Source organism: Salvelinus fontinalis, chromosome 8 (genome assembly GCF_029448725.1).
Source record: "Salvelinus fontinalis isolate EN_2023a chromosome 8, ASM2944872v1, whole genome shotgun sequence".
NCBI classification, from domain to species: Eukaryota; Metazoa; Chordata; class Actinopteri; order Salmoniformes; family Salmonidae; genus Salvelinus; species Salvelinus fontinalis.
The window spans coordinates 21,623,484-21,645,594 of record NC_074672.1 but is presented as its reverse complement, the minus strand read 5'-3'; the positions used below and the strand labels follow the sequence as shown (position 1 = coordinate 21,645,594).

Here is a 22,111-nt window from a genome sequence, read left to right as displayed (position 1 = left end):
GGGGTGCTTCTCAGGTTGTAAATAGAAGTAGTCTGAGAGAGCTTTCCAGGTTTTATGGAGATGTGGGTGTTCCTCTCCTGTGTGTGTTAGAAGCAGCTGCAGCAGTTCTGAAGCTGAGGAATCCTATTAAATGGCAGACAGTGACCCAGTGATCCCAGCTCTGCTGGCTGATACTACAGAGAGGGATCACAACACTAGCAACACAGTATGAGCACATTCTACATTCCCCACAAACATTCAGATAGACACACACATGCATATGCAAACACTCAAACATGGGTGCCAACAGAGCGTGTGTGTGGACGCTTTACCCAGGCACACACACATCATTTGGCGTGTGCCCCCCCCCCCCCCCAACAACTAGACTAGCTGCATTTGAACAAGCCCAGCCGCCCGCTGCCTCCGCGCCTGCTAAGATTTACGCCTGTGATTATATATTCATATAGATGAATCAATAAGGGCCTTGCAGCCACATCAACGGGAGCACAGGGCGAGTTACATCCATAGACTGCTGCTTTCCATTTCATTAGGGCACGGTGCACAGTTTAACTCACAGTAAATAGAGCAATAAAACAAAACTGGTAGCAACGATCGGAGGCCCCCCACACACTCTCCTCTCTACTGTCTCCAGATAGAAGCAGTGCTCTGCTCCTGCCCGCCTCAGATGGCCCTGACCGTCAAGCCACCGTCAACACTACAATCACCAGCCAAACAAACAGATCAACAAACAAAACCAAATCAGGAGAAAATGACAATGATGCCGCCACATGGAATTAGGGAGGGAGATACCATTTATACACGGACATGGACAGAGAGGAGAGGCGCTTTGTGATGGCACAGTGGTAAGCGGTGAGACTGTGATGAGAGGGTCTCCTGGAGAGGAGGAGGGGGGTCATGGGGGAGAACGAGAGACTACAGGAGGGCCTGGTTGTGCTCTGTGGTGATGACTATGCTTCCCTAGCTCCAGCCAGCTCCAGCCAGCCGTCTCTGCTCCTGTATCTACAGCCCTGCATCGATCTGTGTGTGAGGACACCAGCAGCCTGCGCCCCACCGCCCAGCGCTCAGCCTCCACACAGGAAGGGGCGGTGGAAGAGTGGAAATGGGATTCCGATCATGTGAGGGATATCTTCCTTCTGAGATATGCTGATCCATCCCAGCCCCAGCCTCCACATCCCCCTCCAGCATCCTGCCCGCTATCCTGCTGCAGCCAGCAGACGGACACCAACAGCACCACTCCAAACCACCAGCAAGCTATCGCTACCTCAGGGGTCAGAACCAAGGACTATGGGACTGGGTTTCAGCCGACTTGGCAGAACAGGAGAGACTCAGTGTGTGTGTCCTGCTCCTATCCTAGACTAGTGTGCATGAGTGACTGCATAATGGTTCAGTGTAAATCAGTGTGCATTCTGGTGTGTATGAATATGTGGTTGCATTCCATGTTTCTCTATTATCCGCCACATAAAATGACCTACAAATAATTGCATACGTTCAACAAAGATGTTCTCCTCTCTCCTCCCCTGTTCTCCTCTCTCCTCCCCTGTTCTCCCCTGTTCTCCCCTGTTCTCCTCTCTCCTCCCCTGTTCTCCTCTCTCCTCCCCTGTTCTCCCCTGTTCTCCTCTCTCCTCCCCTGTTCTCCTCTCTCCTCCCCTGTTCTCCCCTGTTCTCCTCTCTCCTCCCCTGTTCTCCCCTGTTCTCCTCTCTCCTCCCCTGTTCTCCCCTGTTCTCCTCTCTCCTCCCCTGTTCTCCCCTGTTCTCCTCTCTCCTCCCCTGTTCTCCTCTCTCCTCCCCTGTTCTCCCCTGTTCTCCTCTCTCCTCCCCTGTTCTCCCCTGTTCTCCTCTCTCCTCCCCTGTTCTCCCCTGTTCTCCTCCCCTGTTCTCCCCTGTTCTCCTCTCTCCTCCCCTGTTCTCCCCTGTTCTCCTCTCTCCTCCCCTATTCTCCCCTGTTCTCCTCTCTCCTCCCCTGTTCTCCCCTGTTCTCCTCTCTCCTCCCCTGTTCTCCCCTGTTCTCTCCTGTTCTCCTCTCTCCTCCCCTGTTCTCCTCTCTCCTCCACTGTTCTCCCCTGTTCTCCTCTCTCCTCCCCTGTTCTCCCCTGTTCTCCTCTCTCCTCCCCTGTTCTCCACTCTCCTCCCCTGTTCTCCCCTGTTCTCCTCTCTCCTTCCCTGTTCTCCCCTGTTCTCCTCTCTCCTCCCCTGTTCTCCCCTGTTCTCCTCTCTCCTCCCCTGTTCTCCTCTCTCCTCCCCTGTTCTCCCCTGTTCTCCTCTCTCCTCCACTGTTCTCCCCTGTTCTCCTCTCTCCTCCCTTGTTCTCCCCTGTTCTCCTCTCTCCTCCCCTGTTCTCCCCTGTTCTCCTCTCTCCTCCCCTGTTCTCCCCTGTTCTCCTCTCTCCTCCCCTGTTCTCCTCTCTCCTCCCCTGTTCTCCCCTGTTCTCCTCTCTACTCCCCTGTTCTCCCCTGTGCTCCCCTGTTCTCCTCTCTCCTCCCCTGTTGTCCCCTGTTCTCCTCTCTCCTCCCCTGTTCTCCTCTCTCCTCCCCTGTTCTCCCCTGTTCTCCTCTCTCCTCCCCTGTTATCCTCTCTCCTCCCCTGTTCTCCCCTGTTCTCCTCTCTCCTCCCCTGTTCTCCTCTCTCCTCCCATGTTCTCCTCTCTCCTCCCCTGTTCTCCTCTCTCCTCCCCTGTTCTCCCCTGTTCTCCTCTCTCCTCCCCTGTTCTCCTCTCTCCTCCCCTGTTCTCCTCTCTCCTCCCCTGTTCTCCCCTGTTCTCCTCCCCCGTTCTCCTCTCTCCTCCCCTGTTCTCCCCTGTTCTCCTCTCTCCCCCCCTGTTCTCCCCTGTTCTCCTCTCTCCTCCCCTGTTCTCCCCTGTTCTCCTCTCTCCTCCCCTGTTCTCCCCTGTTCTCCTCTCTCCTCCCCTGTTCTCCCCTGTTCTCCTCTCTCCTCCCCTGTTCTCTCCTATTCTCCCCTGTTCTCCTCTCTCCTCCCCTGTTCTCCCCTGTTCTCCTCTCTCCTCCCCTGTTCTCCTCTCTCCTCCCCTGTTCTCCCCTGTTCTCCTCTCTCCTCCCCTGTTCTCCTCTCTCCTCCCCTGTTCTCCCCTGTTCTCCTCTCTCCTCCCCTGTTCTCCTCTCTCCTCCCCTGTTCTCCCCTGTTCTTCTCTCTCCTCCCCTGTTCTCCTCTCTCCTCCCCTGTTCTCCTCTCTCCTCCCCTGTTCTCCTCTCTCCTCCCCTGTTCTCCCCTCTCCTCCCCTGTTCTCCCCTGTTCTCCTCTCTCCTCCCCTGTTCTCCTCTCCTCTCCTCTCCCCCCTCTCCTCTCCTCCACTCTCCTCCCCTGTTCTCCCCTGTTCTCCTCTCTCCTCCCCTGTTCTCCCCCCTCTCCTCTCCCCCCTCTCCTCTCCTCTCCCCCCTCTCCCTCCTCCCCTGTTCTCCCCTGTTCTCCTCTCTCCTCCCCTGTTCTCCCCCCTCTCCTCTCCTCTCCCCCCTCTCCTCTCCCCCCTCTCCTCTCCTCCACTCTCCTCCCCTGTTCTCCCCTGTTCTCCTCTCTCTTCCCCTGTTCTCCCCCCTCTCCTCTCCCCCCTCTCCTCTCCTCTCCCCCCTCTCCTCTCCTCCACCCTCCTCCCCTGTTCTCCAGAGCTCAGTGAACAGCACCAGAGAAGGCACAGCAATGGCTCATAGCACGACAGCACCGGTGATTGGCAAACCCGCTACTCCAGTCATCTCAATCCCCCACTCAGCACAGAGGAGTCAGCAATGAGACAGAGCCTTTAGATTCATCCTCATAGCCAGACGTGAGTAACATTCAGACACACACACTGACACACACACAGCGACATACACACACACACTGACACACACAGAGAATCCACCATTATCCTACCTTCTTAATGCGTCCGCTGCGTGTGCCGGTAAAGGCCACGGTGTGGCCGTGGTATTCGTAGGCCGCCACCGAGGTCATGCCATCGTCCTTGTCCACGAACAGAGGCAGACCCTCGATGGTGCTGGTTCCCCCCAGAGGCTGGTTGAAGTCCTGCCCACAGAAGTTATCATCTATCTGGAGTGGCTGCGAGAAAGAGAGAGATATTTAGGTTGATTTATTTCCCCTTTTGTACTTGTACATCATTACAACACTGTATATAGACATAATATGACATTTGAAATGTCTTTATTCTTTTGGAACTTTTGTGAGTGTAATATTGTTCATTTGTATTGTTTATTTCACTTTTGTTTATTATCTATTTCACTTGCTTTGGCAATGTAAACATATGTTTCCCATGCCAATAAAGCCCCTGAAATTGAAAAATAGAAATTGAGAGAGAGAGACCACTGTGACTGACCCAAAGTTAAGGAAAGCCTTGACTATGTACAGACTCAGTGAGCATAGCCTTGCTATTGAGAATGGCCGCCGTAGGCAGACACTGCCCACAAAATGAGGTGGAAACTGAGCTGCACTTCCTAACCTCCTGCCAAATGTATGACCCTATTAGAGACACATATTTCCCTCAGATTACACAGACCCACAAAGAATTTGAAAACAAACCCAATTTAGAAAAACTCCCATATCTACTGGGTGATCTACCACAGTGTGCAATCATAGCAGCAAGATGTGTGACCTGTTGGCACAAGAAAAGGGCAACCAGTGAAGCACAAACACCATTGTAAATACAACCTATATTTATGTTTACTTATTTTCCCTTTTGTACTTGAACTATTTCAGTGCGAGATAGCAGCATACACATAACAGCAGCATACACACACTCCCACTGGGCAAAAAAAGAGTGCTTGAATCAACATTGTCCCCATGTCATTTAATTTTTTTTAAATGTTATGACGTTAAATCAACGCGGAAAAAAGTGATCAAAGTAAAGGGATTTCGTCTATTTTTCACCCAACTTTTAACCTAAATCCAATGACGTGGTGCCATTTTTCTTGATTTCGCTCAACCAAATGTAAATCAAACTACATGTTGAACTGACATCTGTTCAGTGGGCTGTCACTGTGTGATAGGCGTGTGTGTAACAGGTCCCAGGAGGTATCTTTCATACGCACTGACATATGTAACCAGGATTAGTGACCTCTAACACATCCCACATCACTAATTAACTGGTGCCAGGATCCCCTCGTCTATTTGAAGACATATCGCTTCCATAGTAGACAATCAATCACAGACAACACACACACTCCGCCAGCCGCTAAGCTCTCTGGGAAGGAAGGAGTTGTGCATGTGTTATGAGCTGATGTGACCAGAATGGGGGATGGAACGAAGGAAGGCCGCTGGGTGAATCCTTAAGTCGTCTTGTGTCTAAAGACACAAAGTACCCAACATGCACATTGGTGGATGGAATAGATCTTAACACAACACAATGTAGAGACTGATGTTCAAATGCAAGTGGGTTGTACAGATAGAATAAGTATACTGAGTTTGTGAGAGTCTATTAGATATACTGTAGTTCTGACCAGTACTGGTCTATTAGATATACTGTAGTTCAGACCAGTACTATTCTATTAGGTATACTGTAGTTCAGACCAGTACTATTCTATTAGGTATACTGTAGTTCAGACCAGTACTATTCTATTAGGTATACTGTAGTTCAGACCAGTACTATTCTATTAGGTATACTGTAGTTCAGACCAGTACTATTCTATTAGGTATACTGTAGTTCAGACCAGTACTATTCTATTAGATATACTGTAGTTCAGACCAGTACTGGTCTATTAGGTATACTGTAGTTCAGACCAGTACTATTCTATTAGGTATACTGTAGTTCAGACCAGTACTATTCTATTAGGTATACTGTAGTTCAGACCAGTACTATTCTATTAGGTATACTGTAGTTCAGACCAGTACTATTCTATTAGGTATACTGTGGTTCAGACCAGTACTATTCTATTAGGTATACTGTAGTTCAGACCAGTACTATTCTATTAGGTATACTGTAGTTCAGACCAGGACTGGTCTATTAGGTATACTGTAGTTCAGACCAGTACTATTCTATTAGGTATACTGTAGTTCAGACCAGTACTATTCTATTAGGTATACTGTGGTTCAGACCAGTACTATTCTATTAGGTATACTGTAGTTCAGACCAGTACTATTCTATTAGGTATACTGTGGTTCAGACCAGTACTATTCTATTAGGTATACTGTAGTTCAGACCAGGACTATTCTATTAGGTATACTGTAGTTCAGACCAGTACTATTCTATTAGGTATACTGTAGTTCAGACCAGTACTGGTCTATTAGGTATACTGTAGTTCAGACCAGTACTGGTCTATTAGGTATACTGTAGTTCAGACCAGTACTGGTCTATTAGGTATACTGTAGTTCAGACCAGTACTGGTCTATTAGGTATACTGTAGTTCAGACCAGTACTGGTCTATTAGGTATACTGTAGTTCAGACCAGTACTGGTCTATTAGGTATACTGTAGTTCAGACCAGTACTGGTCTATTAGGTATACTGTAGTTCAGACCAGTACTGGTCTATTAGGTATACTGTAGTTCAGACCAGTACTGGTCTATTAGGTATACTGTAGTTCAGACCAGTACTGGTCTATTAGGTATACTGTAGTTCAGACCAGTACTGGTCTATTAGGTATACTGTAGTTCAGACCAGTACTATTCTATTAGGTATACTGTGGTTCAGACCAGTACTGGTCTATTAGGTATACTGTAGTTCAGACCAGTACTTGGGAAAACCGGTACCAGGTTAAGGGCATTACAATGGCTTTCATTGAGTCCTGATTTATCCCCCCTTCTCATCCTGGACACCAGACGGGACTCATTAGTAGAGACAAGAGCGCTGGCGAACCCCGCGTCCCCCACACTACTGCCAGCTGACGCCCCTCATATTTCACCCAGCGAGGGGTGCCAGCTCTGCCAAGTCCCAGCCAGGCCCAGCCATGTACAGCAGAGGTCTTCTGAAAGGACAATGCAGGAGACCATGTCCTTCTCTGACCCCCCACCATGGAGTTGGGTCTGGAAATAGAGCAGTGGGGGGGGGTGTAGAACTAAACACAGGACATCTGGGGCCAGATAATTACAGGCTGCATCAGACTGTGTGTGAGCAGACTGTGTGTGAATTAAATGGGTCTATATGGTGCAGTGTCCAGTAGGTTAAGGCTCCCTCCTGCCATCTGAGTACTGTAATCAGCAAGCAGCAAGGTACATACATACCACTTCCAGATGCCTGCTGCAACATCCCTACTGTGTCTAAGTCATATACAACTTGAAATTCGGATTACTAATCAGTAGCTTCAAATTAAAATCAAATCAAACTGTATTGGTCACATACACATGGTTGCAGATGTTAATGCGAGTGTAGTGAAATGCTTGTGCTTCTAGTTCCGACAGTGCAGTAATATCTAACAAGTAATCTAACAATTCCCCAACAACAACCTAATACACACAAATCTAAAGGGGTGAATGAGAATATTTACATATAATATATGGATGAGCGATGGCCGAGTGGCATAGGCATGGTGCAACAGATGGTATAAAATACAGTACATACGTGTGATATGAGTAATGTAAGATATGTAAACATTATTAAAGTGGCATTATTTCGAGTGGCATTGTATAAAGTGACTAGTGATCCATTACAATGCCCATCTCAGCAATGTCAGCTAGATAACTTCATGGATGTGATGGAGGCATGCCCTGCCAGGCCAGGATGTCTAGGTCAAGGCTGGCCTGAGTAGAGAGAGAGAGTTAGAGAGAGAGAGAGCAGGAATCTGGCAGGGCTGTGAGTTCCCCATGGGTGCCTACGACCTCCCCTTGCCCCCTCCCTCGGCCCCCTGCACTGGGAGTGAGATGGATCCGGGAGAGCAACCGGCCGATCCACCTATCGCAATCAGCGGAAGCAGCGTGGCAGCAACCCAAAACCAGAGGTTCAGACTGGCAATGAGGCATGGCAATCTGCACTCCCCTAGCTCTGCCTCCCTGGCTCCACTCTCACTCTGCTTCCCTCTACTGTTTGTTTGTTATTCGCTTTGTCCTTCGCTCACTCAAATTACACTCCCCTGTGGATGGGAAAGGGATGAATGGAAAACTGTAGTCTGTTTGGTGATAGAGAGCGAGAGGGAGAGAGAGAGCATGGGTTTGTAAGTAAGAGCAGAGAGTTGGTAGAATGACTTTTAAATGGAAAACGATCCCACTCACTCAGAGAGTTGGTAGAATGACTTTTACATGGAAAACGATCCCACTCACTTAGAGAGTTGGTAGAATGACTTTTAAATGGAAAACGAACCCACTTACTTAGAGAGTTGGTAGAATGACTTTTAAATGGAAAATTATCCCACTCACTCAGAGAGTTGGTAGAATGACTTTGAAATGGAAAACGATCCCACTCACTTAGAGAGTTGGTAGAATGACTTTTAAATGGAAAACGATCCCACTCACTCAGAGAGTTGGTAGAATGACTTTTAAATGGAAAACGATCCCACTCACTCAGAGAGTTGGTAGAATGACTTTTACATGGAAAACGATCCCACTCACTTAGAGAGTTGGTAGAATGACTTTTACATGGAAAACGATCCCACTCACTCAGAGAGTTGGTAGAATGACTTTAAAATGGAAAACGATCCCACTCACTTAGAGAGTTGGTAGAATGACTTTAAAATGGAAAACGATCCCACTCACTCAGAGAGTTGGTAGAATGACTTTAAAATGGAAAACGATCCCACTCACTTAGAGAGTTGGTAGAATGACTTTAAAATGGAAAATGATGCCACTCACTTAGAGAGTTGGTAGAATGACTTTTACATGGAAAATGATGCCACTCACTCAGAGAGTTGGTAGAATGACTTTTACATGGAAAACGATCCCACTCACTCAGAGAGTTGGTAGAATGACTTTAAAATGGAAAATGATGCCACTCACTCAGAGAGTTGGTAGAATGACTTTTAAATGGAAAATGATGCCACTCACTTAGAGAGTTGGTAGAATGACTTTTAAATGGAAAATGATGCCACTCACTCAGAGAGTTGGTAGAATGACTTTTACATGGAAAATGATGCCACTCACTCAGAGAGTTGGTAGAATGACTTTTACATGGAAAACGATCCCACTCACTTAGAGAGTTGGTAGAATGACTTTTAAATGGAAAATGATCCCACTCACTTAGAGAGTTGGTAGAAGGCATGTTCTTAATAATGCAATGCCAAGACGATGGATTTGAAGTCAAGGAAAAAAGTCATACAACTATGAAAGTGTATTGATAAAAGACAATCCAAGACATGAAAATATAATAAAACTGTTATTGCAGCAATTATGATGGAGCTTCATAAATGTAAAAAAATAATGTTTTTTTAACTATGCAAGTCAGTTAAGAACAAATTCTTATTTACAATGACGGCCTATCGGGGAACAGTGGGATAACTGCCTTGTTCAGGGGCAGAACAACAGATTTGAACCTTGTCAGCTTTCGGTTACTGGCCCCACACTCTAACCACTAGGCTACCTGCCGCCCCTAAAAATAAATAAAGGACTGCTGTTACATATTTGATTACAGGAGGACAGTACTGTATACTGGTTCTAGCGGGTGAGAGTGTGTGGGTCATATCATGGTCTGTTCAGACAGCCTTGTCCCTTGAAGCCCGGACTGCCCAGACCTTGTGCACAGCTGTAATCCACAGCCTTATCTCTACACCATCTGATTGATCCTACAGAGCAGACAGACCACCTCCTTTCTCTTTCACTCCACTCCATCTCTATCTCTCCTTCTGTATCTGCCTATCTATCCATCTGTCTACCAGTCCGCTGGAACTCTATTGGTCAATCAATAGAGACAGCACGACTTGACAAAGAGAATGTCCTGCACATGTCCTTAAGGGTTAATGTGTCTGCCATGAGGAAAGAGGGGCGTGATATAATGGAGGCTCCACAGACACCAGGCTTTGACAACACAAAGTGTCTTCATCCCATGTGAGCTCTTTAGAGCTGGGAGAATACTGCCTGCCCTGAGACCAGACTGATGCTTCCAAGATTTACTGCAGGGGATAGGGTATATAAAGATAAATGTGGTAGATTGTGTGTGTGTGTGTGTGTGTGTGTGTGTGTGTGTGTGTGTGTGTGTGTGTGTGTGTGTGTGTGTGTGTGTGTGTGTGTGTGTGTGTGTGTGTGTGTGTGTGTGTGTGTGTGTGTGTGTGTGTGTGTGTAGTGTAGCAAAAGGAGATGAAATGTTACTTCCAAAGCTGTATACACAAAATGCTTAGAGAATCAGAATACACAGACATTGGAAGCAGCACATTTCTGACCAGCTGCCAAGTTCCTGTTTTGATTTGTTGCATTGGATACAGCGTGGTAACGCTGCTTGCCCTTTGTGGCTTTCTAATTGGCTCTTAATGGCACTCAGTCAAATGTAAGCGAGGAGGGATTGTGATGCTGTTGAGCCCTGCTATTTCCAGCTAGGAGAAAGAGAGAGGCAGAGACACAGTGACATTATAAACTGAGCCACAAATCACCCAGGGTTCTTCTATAGCAAACACACCCCATCCCCCACTAGCACTAATGTGTCTGTCTGTCTGTCACCACGGGCCTGTCAGTTCAGCTGCATGCAGTGTCTGTTGCAGCCATGCTGGGTGGTTGGGGCGGGCGATGAAAAGTGTGTGGGTAAATGCAGCTGAATACATCACAGTGCAGTACACACTCATCCCAAATGGCTGTGGATTACAACCGCTTTCCTAACAGTGCCAAAGCTGAAGACTCATGAGAGGCAAGACATCCACACAGTACACTAAATATTCATAGACCCGTACAGTAGGACATGTTTCTGTGTGACTGCATGAAAGCATGTGGGCATGCAGGTGATAGTAGGTGTGTGAATGTGTGTGTTTACAACTGATTTGGGAGTTCTTCTCCTCCCTGTCTGGTTTGCGTGCTAACAGTGTAGTTTCGGATGGGTCCTGTGAGTCACACCACGTGTGCTCTGAGGCGTTCCTCCCAGATGCCTGTCTGATTTATCAGTCTCTCTCTCCCTATCCCGCTCCACCCCTCTCTCTCTCGCTCTCTCTCCCTCTTTCTCGCTGTCTCTCTCTCTCCGCTCCACCTTTTATTACCTCCAACAATCTCCTGTCTCCCTGTCTCTCTCCCTGTGACCTTAGCCCAAAATAACACCATGTCATTGTTCCTGTGCTCTGTAATCTCCCTCCTGCATGGAGCTCTCTCTATCATTGAGTTGTAGGGGCCAGGGGGAGCATCGGGAGCTAATAAACAGGTGACAGGCTCCTGAGGAACTGACTGATATCAACAGAATGGCAGTAGAGGGTGGAGGAGTGGGAAAAGGGGATGAATCTGGCATGACATTCATGGAAGGATGTTTTTTCAACACAGAGACTCCAGACTTGTGGACCGGAAGATGAGGTGTCCTTCCAAACCCAACTCGATGTCCTCTATCTATCCTGGCCTCTTCCTAAACTACATCTAACAGGCCTGCACCAGTAAACGCTTATTTCTGAACACTCCAATCCCTCTCTTCCCACATACTGGCGAAGTGCCTTTGATACCTGTATCCTCTCATTAGATGGGATCTTTTAATACAGACCATGACATATCATTATCTGATACTGCCAGCAGACCAGACACAGAAAAAGCAGTGTACATAAAGCTGCCAGCAGTGTGTGTGTGTGCGTGTGCGTGTGCGTGTGTGTGTGTGTGTGTGTGTGTGTGTGTGTGTGTGCGTGCGTGCGTGCGTGCGTGCGTGTGTGTGTGTACTCTGTTCTGCCAGCTAGTATATTGGCGGGCAGTGTGTCAAGGCTGTAGCGCGGTGCGGCAGCGAGGCAGGGCCAGGCTGTGAGACAGATGTTTGGATCCCCTCTCTCCTGACCCCATACACCACAGCTACATTCCCCAGCCCTCCACAGCTCTTCCCAGATCCTCCCCAGCCCTCCTCTCCCCAGTACAGAGGCCTATTATGAGGCTGCGCATGACCCGCGCACAGCCTGACACACTGGGCTACACACAGACATCTGGCACTGACCACAGACCTATAGAAGTCTACACACACACACACACACACACAAACACACACACACACACACACACACACACACACACACACACACACACACACACACATGCTGTAGCTACACAGACAACACACATATACACTTACAATGGATTGCAGTAATTTATTTACTGTTCTCAAACCTCATTTTCTCATGAGTGTAAAGGTGTTCATGTCATCTCACAGTAACTGTGAGATGTGTGTGTGTGTGTGTGTGTGTGTGTGTGTGTGTGTGTGTGTGTGTGTGTGTGTGTGTGTGTGTGTGTGTGTGTGTGTGTGTGTGTGTGTGTGTGTGTGTGTGTGTGTGTGTGTGTGTGTGCATGTTTTTGGTTTAAATTCGGACAAGTGGGGTCAATTTGCCAGTCCCCACAAGGAAAAAGGCTATTTTAGGCTTAGGGGTTAGGTTTAGGGTCAGGGTTAAGGTTAAGGTTAGGGTTAGAGGTTAGGTTTAGGGTCAGGGTTTAGGTTAGATTAAAGGTTAGGGTTAGGAGTTAGGTTAAAGGTTAGGGTTAGGAGTTATGTTAAAGGTTAGGGTTAGGAGTTAGGTTAGGGTTAGGAGTTATGTTAAAGGTTAGGGTTAGGAGTTAGGTTAAAGGTTAGGGTTAGGAGTTAGGTTAAAGGTTAGGGTTAGGAGTTATGTTAAAGGTTAGGGTTAGGAGTTAGGTTAAAGGTTATGGTTAGAAGTTATGTTAAAGGTTAGGGTTAGGAGTTAGGTTAAAGGTTAGGGTTAGGAGTTATGTTAAAGGTTAGGGTTAGGAGTTAGGTTAAAGGTTAGGGTTAGGAGTTAGGTTAAAGGTTAGGGTTAGGAGTTATGTTAAAGGTTAGGGTTAGGAGTTATGTTAAAGGCTAGGGTTAGGAGTTAGGTTTAGGGTCAGGGTCAGGGTTAAGGTTAAAGGTTAGGTTTAGGGTCAGGGTTAAGGTTAGGTTAAAGATTAGGTTTAGGGTCAGGGTTAAGGTTAGATTAAGGGTTAGGAGTTAGGGAAAATAGGATTTTGAATGGGAATCAATTGTTTGGTCACCACATGGATAGTAAAACAAATGTGTGTGTGTGTGTTGTTTTGATACAGTTTCTGTAAGGGCTCGGGGGTATGTTATGCTGTTATGTGTCCCAGGGCCTCGGTGGAAGGCAACATGTGACTGTTCCCTACAGATTCTGCTCCTAACACACCTCACCCTAGCAACAAGCTCTCGTAAACAAAAATGAAAAGTCACGCTGCCTAACGCTTGGTTGCCACCTTGGGTAGATGTGTTCTTTACACCTGGATGTCTAGAGAGGATGGTTCATTCACAGCAGAATGAACTGTGGCATTGTGTTCTAGCCTTGTGGGTTCCATGTTGGGGCCTGTATTGTGATTGAATTATTGTTTCTTCTGAGTGTGTGACCTATCCAGATCCATTTCCCCTTCTTGAGTTGATCTTCTATTGGTTCTTCTATTGGTTCTTGTTTCGTAATTTCCCTTGATGTTACTGATGGTATCTGGCCAGAGGACTCCCAGAAGGCGTCTGAGGCAGTAGTTTCAGAATGTCTGTAGTTTGTTCCGTTTTTTAATAGTGGTTCTCCATATTTCACATCCGCACAGAAGGATTACTTTTACATTTGTGTTTAAGCTCTTAAGTTTTGTTTTAAGTGTAATGTTTCAGGGTGTTACATGTTGCTCTTGCTTTGACATCTTCATCCATCCTTCCATCCACAGTTAACACACTTCCTAGGTGAGTGAGCCTGGTTACCGCCTCTACTTGGTTGTTTCCATGGTTATTGGTGTGTTGATTTTACGGTTGATCCTCATGATTTGGGTTTTCGGGGGGTTGATATTGAGTCTGAGCGTAGCTGCTGTCGTTTCCAGCGTATGGAATTGGTCCTGCATCTGCTGGTGAGTGTGGGCTAATAGTGCAAAATCATCAGAAAAGTCTTCCAGCTGTTCTGTCAGGCTCCACAGGATTCCGGTTTGATTGTTGTTGGGTGTTTGTTGCATGATCCAGGCGATGCATTGGAGAAAGAGAAAGGGTGAGAGAAAGCAGTCCTGCCGCATCCCGGTAAGGACTTCAAACTTTTCCGATGGACTTCCATCATGGAGGACTTGACACTGCATTCCTTGGTAGGTGTGCTTGATTATATTGATGAATTTGGGTGGGATTCCATAACGTGCCATAAGTCTCCACATCATCTCTCAATCTATACTATCAAACGGCGATGAATTTTTTTTTTTTTGTTTTTTTGGGGTGGATCAGCTTAATATTGCGGAAAGAATGTTGCTTCCAATGTAATTGTCTGCATCATTTCCAATCCCCCATATTTTTTGGGGTAAATATATATATCCATTCACGTATGCATACATATACACATATATACATACACATACCTACATAGACATTCATAATTTTTTTAAAGAGTATACCTTTATTATTATTCCCTGCAAACCCTACCACCGATCCCCCAATTGGAGTAAACTGATAAACATTTCTGTTTTTACCTTCAATTTATACATCTTATACACATTTTACAGACACAGTCTACTTTATAATAGTTCTCTCTTGTTTGTTCTTAGTCCTTCCTCTATTTCTGTTGTCCATCCAGTTTGATTTCCACTTGTAACTGTGCTATTTCACAATAGCTCCGCACCTATACACATTTCACAGATCCCGTATGCCCTACATTGTTTATCTTGTTATTAGTCCCACCCTTCAGCTCCACTCAACCTTTCCCATCTATCTTCCAACATCATCCATTTCGGATTTTTATTTGCCATATATTTTTCAACTGTGCTGTGATGCTGTAAAGGCAGTCATTGTTGTTCTCCCCCTTAGACGAGGAGGAGCATGGATAGGACCAAGATGCGGATTGAGGGAAATAAGCCATCTCTTAATGAAAACAGCAAACAAGACACTACAAAACAACAAACGTGACTAACCTTCAACCGTCCATGTGTGGACACAGGAACAAACACCCACAAAACCCCAGTGAAACCCTGGCTGCCTTAGTATGACTCTCAATTAGAGACAAACGCTACACACCTGTCTCTAATTGAGAATCATACCAGGCCGAACACAAAAACCAACCTAGAAATACAAAACATAGACAGCCCACCCAAAACACACGCCCTGACCATAAACACATACAAAAACAACATAAAACAGGTCAGGACCGTTACAGAACCCCCCCCTCAAGGTGCGAACGCCGGGCGCACCAGCACAAAGTCCAGGGGAGGGTCTGTGTGGGCAGTTGACCACGGTGGTGGCTCAGGCTGAGGGCGAGGTCCCCACCCCACCATAATCAATCCCAGCTTCTTTATCCCCCTCCCAATGACCACCCTCCCACTAACACCACCTAAATGAAGGGGCAGCACCGGGATAAGGGGCAGCACCGGGATAAGGGGCAGCACCGGGATAAGGGGCAGCACCGGGATAAGGGGCAGCACCGGGATAAGGGGCAGCACCGGGATAAGGGGCAGCACCGGGATAAGGGGCGGCAGGTCCTGGCTGAGGGACTCCGGCAGGTCCTGGCTGAGGGACTCCGGCAGGTCCTGGCTGAGGGACTCCGGCAGGTCCTGGCTGAGGGACTCCGGCAGGTCCGGGCTGAGGGACTCCGGCAGGTCCGGGCTGAGGGACTCCGGCAGGTCCGGGCTGAGGGACTCCGGCAGGTCCGGGCTGAGGGACTCCGGCAGGTCCGGGCTGAGGGACTCCGGCAGGTCCGGGCTGAGGGACTCCGGCAGGTCCGGGCTGAGGGACTCCGGCAGGTCCGGGCTGAGGGACTCCGACCGGTCCGGGCGTAGGGACTCCGACCGGTCCGGGCGTAGGGACTCCGGCAGGTCCTGGCTGGACGGCTCTGGCAGGTCCTGGCTGGACGGCTCTGGCAGGTCCTGGCTGGACGGCTCTGGCAGGTCCTGGCTGGACGGCTCTGGCAGGTCCTGGCTGGACGGCTCTGGCAGATCCTGGCTGGACGGCTCTGGCAGGTCCTGGCTGGACAGCTCTGGCAGGTCCTGGCTGGACGGCTCTGGCAGGTCCTGGCTGGACGGCTCTGGCAGGTCCTGGCTGGACGGCTCTGGCAGGTCCTGGCTGGACGGCTCTGGCAGGTCCTGGCTGGACGGCTCTGGCAGGTCATGGCAGGACGGCTCTGGCAGGTCATGGCAGGACGGCTCTGGCTGGTCATGGCAGGACGGCTCTGGCTTCATGGCACTCGGCTCGATGCCCAACCTAGCCCTCCCAGTGCGGCAAGGTGGAATAGCCCGCACTGGGCTAAGCACGCGTACTGGGGACACCGTGCGCTTTACCGCATAACACGGTGTCTGACCAGTACGACGCCCTCTTACTCCACGGCAAGCCCGGGGAGTTGGCTCAGGTATCCAACCCGGCTTCACCACACTCCCCTTTAGCCCCCCCCCAAGAAATTTTTGGGTGAGCCTCTCAGGCTTCCAGCCGCTCTGCCTTGCTTTTGCCTCATAAAACCTCCTCTCCGCCTTTGCTGCCTCCAGCTCCGCTTTGGGGCGGCGACACTCCTCTGGTTCTGCCCAGGGTCCTTCTCCGTCCAGAATCTCCTCCCAAGTCCATTCCTCTTTTCCCCATTGCTGTAGTTCCTTTTCTCTCTCCTCAATCCGCTTGGTCCTGTTATGGTGGGTGTTTCTGTAAAGGCAGTCATTGTTGTTCTCCCCCTTAGACGAGGAGGAGCATGGATAGGACCAAGATGCGGATTGAGGGAAATAAGCCATCTTTTAATGAAAACAGCAAACAAGACACTACAAAACAACAAACGTGACTAACCTTCAACCGTCCATGTGTGGACACAGGAACAAACACCCACAAAACCCCAGTGAAACCCTGGCTGCCTTAGTATGACTCTCAATTAGAGACAAACGCTACACACCTGTCTCTAATTGAGAATCATACCAGGCCGAACACAAAAACCAACCTAGAAATACAAAACATAGACTGCCCACCCAAAACACACGCCCTGACCATAAACACATACAAAAACAACATAAAACAGGTCAGGACCGTTACAGATGCTTCACAAAAGATTTGAATCTTCCTATTCTCATAGCTTCCACGGATTGTAAATTAAAAATAAACATTTTTGCTAAAATAATTATTATATTATTGATTGATTGACTATGGCTTTTCAAATCCCCCAGTATTGCTATCTGTAGCGTTAGTTCTACGCAAATGTTGCAATTCTTCAACCATTCCTGGACCTGTGACCAAAAACGAGCTACATGCGGACAATACCAAAATAAATGGTCTAATGACTCTGCCTCCTCACAGCAGAATCTACAGAGCTGAGAAGATTGTATCCCCCATATATATAACATTCTATTAGTTGCAAGAATTTTGTACAATAATTTAAATTGAAAAATTCGAAGTTTTGAATCCGGCGTTGTTTTGCGTATCAATTCATAAACCATGTGCCATGGAATGGGTACATCGAAAATCTCTTCCCAACTATTTTGCAATTTATATGGCACAGCTGTAAGTTTTTTGGTCCTTAAATGAAATTGGTATATGTTTTTATTTATCACACTTTTCTTTAACCATTTATGTTCTTTAATGTAAGGCCGACATACAAGTTCCTTACTTTTTTCCCCTTCTACTTGCCTCTTCCATTTTTGTGGTAATGCTGCAATTAATTGGTTGTAATTTTGGGTAGAGCAGACATTTCCATATGTCTGTGTTAGCTGCATGTGTGACATTACTCCACCAGTCCTATTTATGATATCATTCACAAAAATTATTCCTTTTTTAAACATTTCTTCGATAAATACAGTTTTTTTATCAAATACTATATTTGAATTTAACCACAAGATTTGTTGTACTATTTGTTCCGTCCTTTCAGGTGGATTAAACTGAAATTGCAACCAACTTTCTAAGGCTTGTTTAAAAAATAAAGATATTTTGGAAATGATTTCCTTTTCAAGCAACCGAAAGTGAGCAGGTGTAATCTGAATAAAGGGAAAAAGGCCCTTCTTGAACATAGGATGAGACATTCGTACCAATCTACTAGAGAACCAGTTTGGATTTAAGTATAACTTTTGTATGACTGATGCCTTTAGTGAGAGGTCTAATGCTTTAATATTTAATAATTTCTGCCCTCCGAATTCATATTCGTTATATAAATAGGCCCTTTTAATTTTATCTGGCTTGCCGTTCCAAATAAAATGGAATATTTTTTGTTCATATAATTTAAAAAGCAGGTCACTAGGTGTAGGCAAAACCATAAGCAAATAGGTAAACTGTGATATGATTAAAGAGTTAATCAGGGTGATTTTCCCACAAATAGACAGGTATTTTCCTTTCCATGGTAGCAAGATCTTATCTATTTTTGCTAACTTTCTATAAAAATTTATTGGAGTGAGATCATTTCTTTCTTTTGGGATTTGTATACCGAGTATGTCCACATCACCGTCAGACCATTTAATTGGTAAACTACATGGCAATGTAAAATGTGTATTTTTTAGTGATCCAATACGTAATATGGTACATTTATCATAATTTGGTTTTAATCCAGAGAGGATAGCAAATGTATCTAGATCCTCTAAGAGGCCGTGGAGAGATTCTAGTTGTGGTTTTAAAAGAAAACATGAATCATCAGCGTACAATGACACCTTAGTTTTTAGGCCCTGGATTTCTAATCCCTTAATATTAATGTTTGATCTAATTTTAACAGCTAACATTTCGATGGCAATAATAAATAGATATGCCGATAGTGGACAACCTTGTTTTACTCCTCTAGATAGTTTAAAACTTTCTGAGATGTAGCCATTATTTACTATTTTACACCTAGGGTTACTTTACATAATTTTTACCCATTTTATAAGAGATTCCCCAAAATTGAAATATTCTAGCCATTTATATATAAACTCCAGTCGTACTTTATCAAAAGCCTTTTCAAAATCAGCTATGAAAACCAGGCCTGGTGTCCCCGATATTTCATAGTGTTCTATTGTTTCCAGTACTTGCCTTATATTATCTCCAATGTATCGTCCATGTAAAAAACCTGTCTGATTAGGATGAATAATATCTGACAAAACTTTTTTTATTCTATGCGCCAAGCATTTTGCTAGGATTTTTGCATCACAACACTGAAGTGTAAGAGGTCTCCAATTTTTTAAATGGACTGGATCTTTATATATACCACTTGGGTCCTGTTTCAGTAATAATGATATCACACATTCTTGTTGCGTGTCTGATAATCTCTCATTTATATAGGAGTGATTAAAACAAGCTAATAATGGTCCTTTGAGTATATCAAAAAAAAATTGTATACTTCCACTGGTATGCCATCCAGTCCTGGAGTTTTCCCATCCTTAAAGGCCCCAATTGCATCAAGTAGTTCCTCCTCTGTAATTAGGCCTTCACATGAGTCTTTCTGTACAGATGTTAATTTTACATTATTATTAGGGAAAAAATCCATACAATTAGTTTCAGTTAGTGGAGATGGAGGAGCCTGAAACTAAAATATATTCTTAAAGTACTTTACTTCCTCTTTCAAAATATCATTTGGTGAATCATGCGTGACTCCATCATTTGTAACAAGTTTTAATACGTTTTTTTTGGTAGCATTTCTATATTGAAGATTGAAAAAGAATTTGGTGCATTTTTCCCCATATTCCATCCAGTTCGCTTTATTTTTGTAATATATTACACTGGATCTTTCTTGAATAAGTTCCTCCATTTCTTTTTGTTTTTCCTCTAACTTATTCTGTGCCTCTATGGTACCGTGTTTATTGTTTTTATTGTACTGTTAGTCCTTCAATTTCCTTTGTTAATATGGACTCTTTTGATCGAAATTGCTTTTGTTTTATAGATGAGTACTGAATTGCATGGCCTCTAAAGGCACACTTAAAAGTGTCCCATACAATATGGGGATCTGCTGTACCTATGTTATGTCTAAAAAAGTCAGTTATAAATTCTTCTGTCCTAGTTCTAAACAATTTATCATCTAGTAGGCTTTGATTAAATTTCCAATATCCTCGCCCACGTGGAAATTCTGTAAGAGTAATATATATGCCAATTATGTGATGATCCGACCGCATTCTGTCCCCTATCAAACACTTTTTAACTTTTGGTGCCAGAGAGAATGATATAAGAAAGTAGTCAAGGCGACTAGCTTGATTAAGCCTCCGCCATGTATATCTCACTAGGTCAGGGTATTTAAGTCTCCATATATCCACTAATTCCAATATATCCATGACATTCCTGATTTCCTTAAGTGCCTGAGGGTGATAGTTTGTAGTGTGATTTCCTTTCCGGTCCATAGAGGTATTTAAGACCGTATTAAAATCTCCCACTATAATAATAGAGTCTAGTGTTGCTTGTAGAGTTGATACATTCTTATATATATTGTCAAAGAAGCTTGGATCATCATTATTCGGACCGTATAGGTTAATAAGCCATATATGTTTATTGTCCAATAACATATTTAAAATAATCCATCTACCTTGAGGATCTGTTTGGACAAGTTGCACATTTGGATCAAAGTTATTATTAATTAAAACCATCACCCCTTTTGAATTTCTTTGCCCATGGGAGAAATATATTTCGCCCCCCCAGTTCTTTTTCCACAAAACTTCATCTAAAACTGTTGAATGGGTTTCCTGTAAACAGTAGATATTATAATCCTTCTCTTTTAGCCAGGTAAATACTGATCGTCTTTTCTTATTATCTGCTAAGCCATTACAATTGTAACTGGCTATACTTATTTCACCACTTACCATAATGAGACACACCTTTCAATTATTTTTATCAAAATATATGTTTGTAAACGTACTATTAAAAAGTAACATAATGATTGAGTGTCTATATAGTTGTACCATGACATTTGCATCTCCACTAAGCAAACCTCCAATTGGTCCCCACTATTCCACCCGCCAAAAGCCCCCATCTCGAGTTGGGTTGTCATCCCAATGCCCGGCAGACCACCCCCGACCCCCCGCATCGCACAGCCCCGGACCGACTGGGATCTATCCTTCGAAAAGTGCACACAGCACCATCCACCGAACCGAAGCAGATCCATTGCCAAATGCATTTCCATCGCCCTCACCTCGATTTTTATTACATATTGCTGTGAATCATCCTCTATAGTCCCTAACATCTTTTACTTCTTCCTTCGCAACAGTTGTGGGATACACACATACACCCACACACATTCAGCACTTACCCCCACACAACCATAAGCTCACCCTCTCAACAATTGCACCATCCCAGAGCCCAACTCAAGATGGGTCATGATTTACAAATGTACTTGCAGTTGCAGCTGCATGAGAAGGCCTGCAAGACCGCGCAAAAAATGAGCATAAATGTAGAGATTTATTTACCATTGTCACATCCTAGATGATGGTCAAATGTACACCTTCTTCCTGAAACACCCACAATACGGTCATCCATTTTGACCATGTTCCCAAGCATCTCCATGCAGTCCGATTGGTTTCGTGCCACCAGGGCCACAATAATATACCCCCTCTCTGAATGTCCGAGTGTGACCCCCTCCCCATGGGTTACTGCAGCTAGTGTTGCCAGCACTGCCACTGCCTGGGTGGGGGCACCCCACCGGAATCCCCACCGGCTAGGTACAAGGTCATCAAGGTTCTCATTAGCAGCTTTGAGAATTTCCTTGTTTATTATGCTCTCCCTTTAGGGGGCTTTGGCTTTGCAGGACCAACCCTGCCAAGCAGGCTCAGAATCTTGAGGGGGCAGTGCTGCTCTTGGTCCCTGACCTCATTTTGGCTGCATACAGACCGCATACAGCATGCACATAAAACAGTTAGGGACTTCTCCTTAGTATCTGGGCCATTCATGTGGGTGTCTAGGGTATAGGGCCATGGACCGTACCATTACAATAGGATAATAAATAATTAGATATAATTTATTTTAAAAATGTAGTTCCCCATGATAGGACAATAAATAAATAAGACGTGTAATTCATTATAAAAGTATATCCATCATCTGAACAACATTGAAAGCCCTCTCATACCCGGCCCACAGCAATACACTGGCTCTGGGATATGCAACTATTTCATTACTCACTCACTCAACTTTCCAAACATAACAAATAAAAATAAACACACACCACACCATCCACACATACTGTGCCTTCTGTTTACTTAGTTTTTATCTTCACTATATAGAAATAGTGCTTG

General features: G+C 45.5%; 1 protein-coding gene across 2 annotated transcripts in view; it reads right to left on the bottom strand.

Annotated features, from left to right (window-relative positions):
- Positions 1–22,111, bottom strand: part of LOC129860862 (plexin-A1-like) — a 334,577-nt gene that overhangs the window by 246,281 nt on the left and 66,185 nt on the right. For both annotated transcript variants that reach the window (XM_055931720.1, XM_055931721.1), the window contains exon 3: positions 3,862–4,044. In XM_055931720.1, the coding sequence (XP_055787695.1) occupies positions 3,862–4,044 (183 nt within the window). The remainder of the gene's footprint in view (positions 1–3,861; positions 4,045–22,111) is intronic.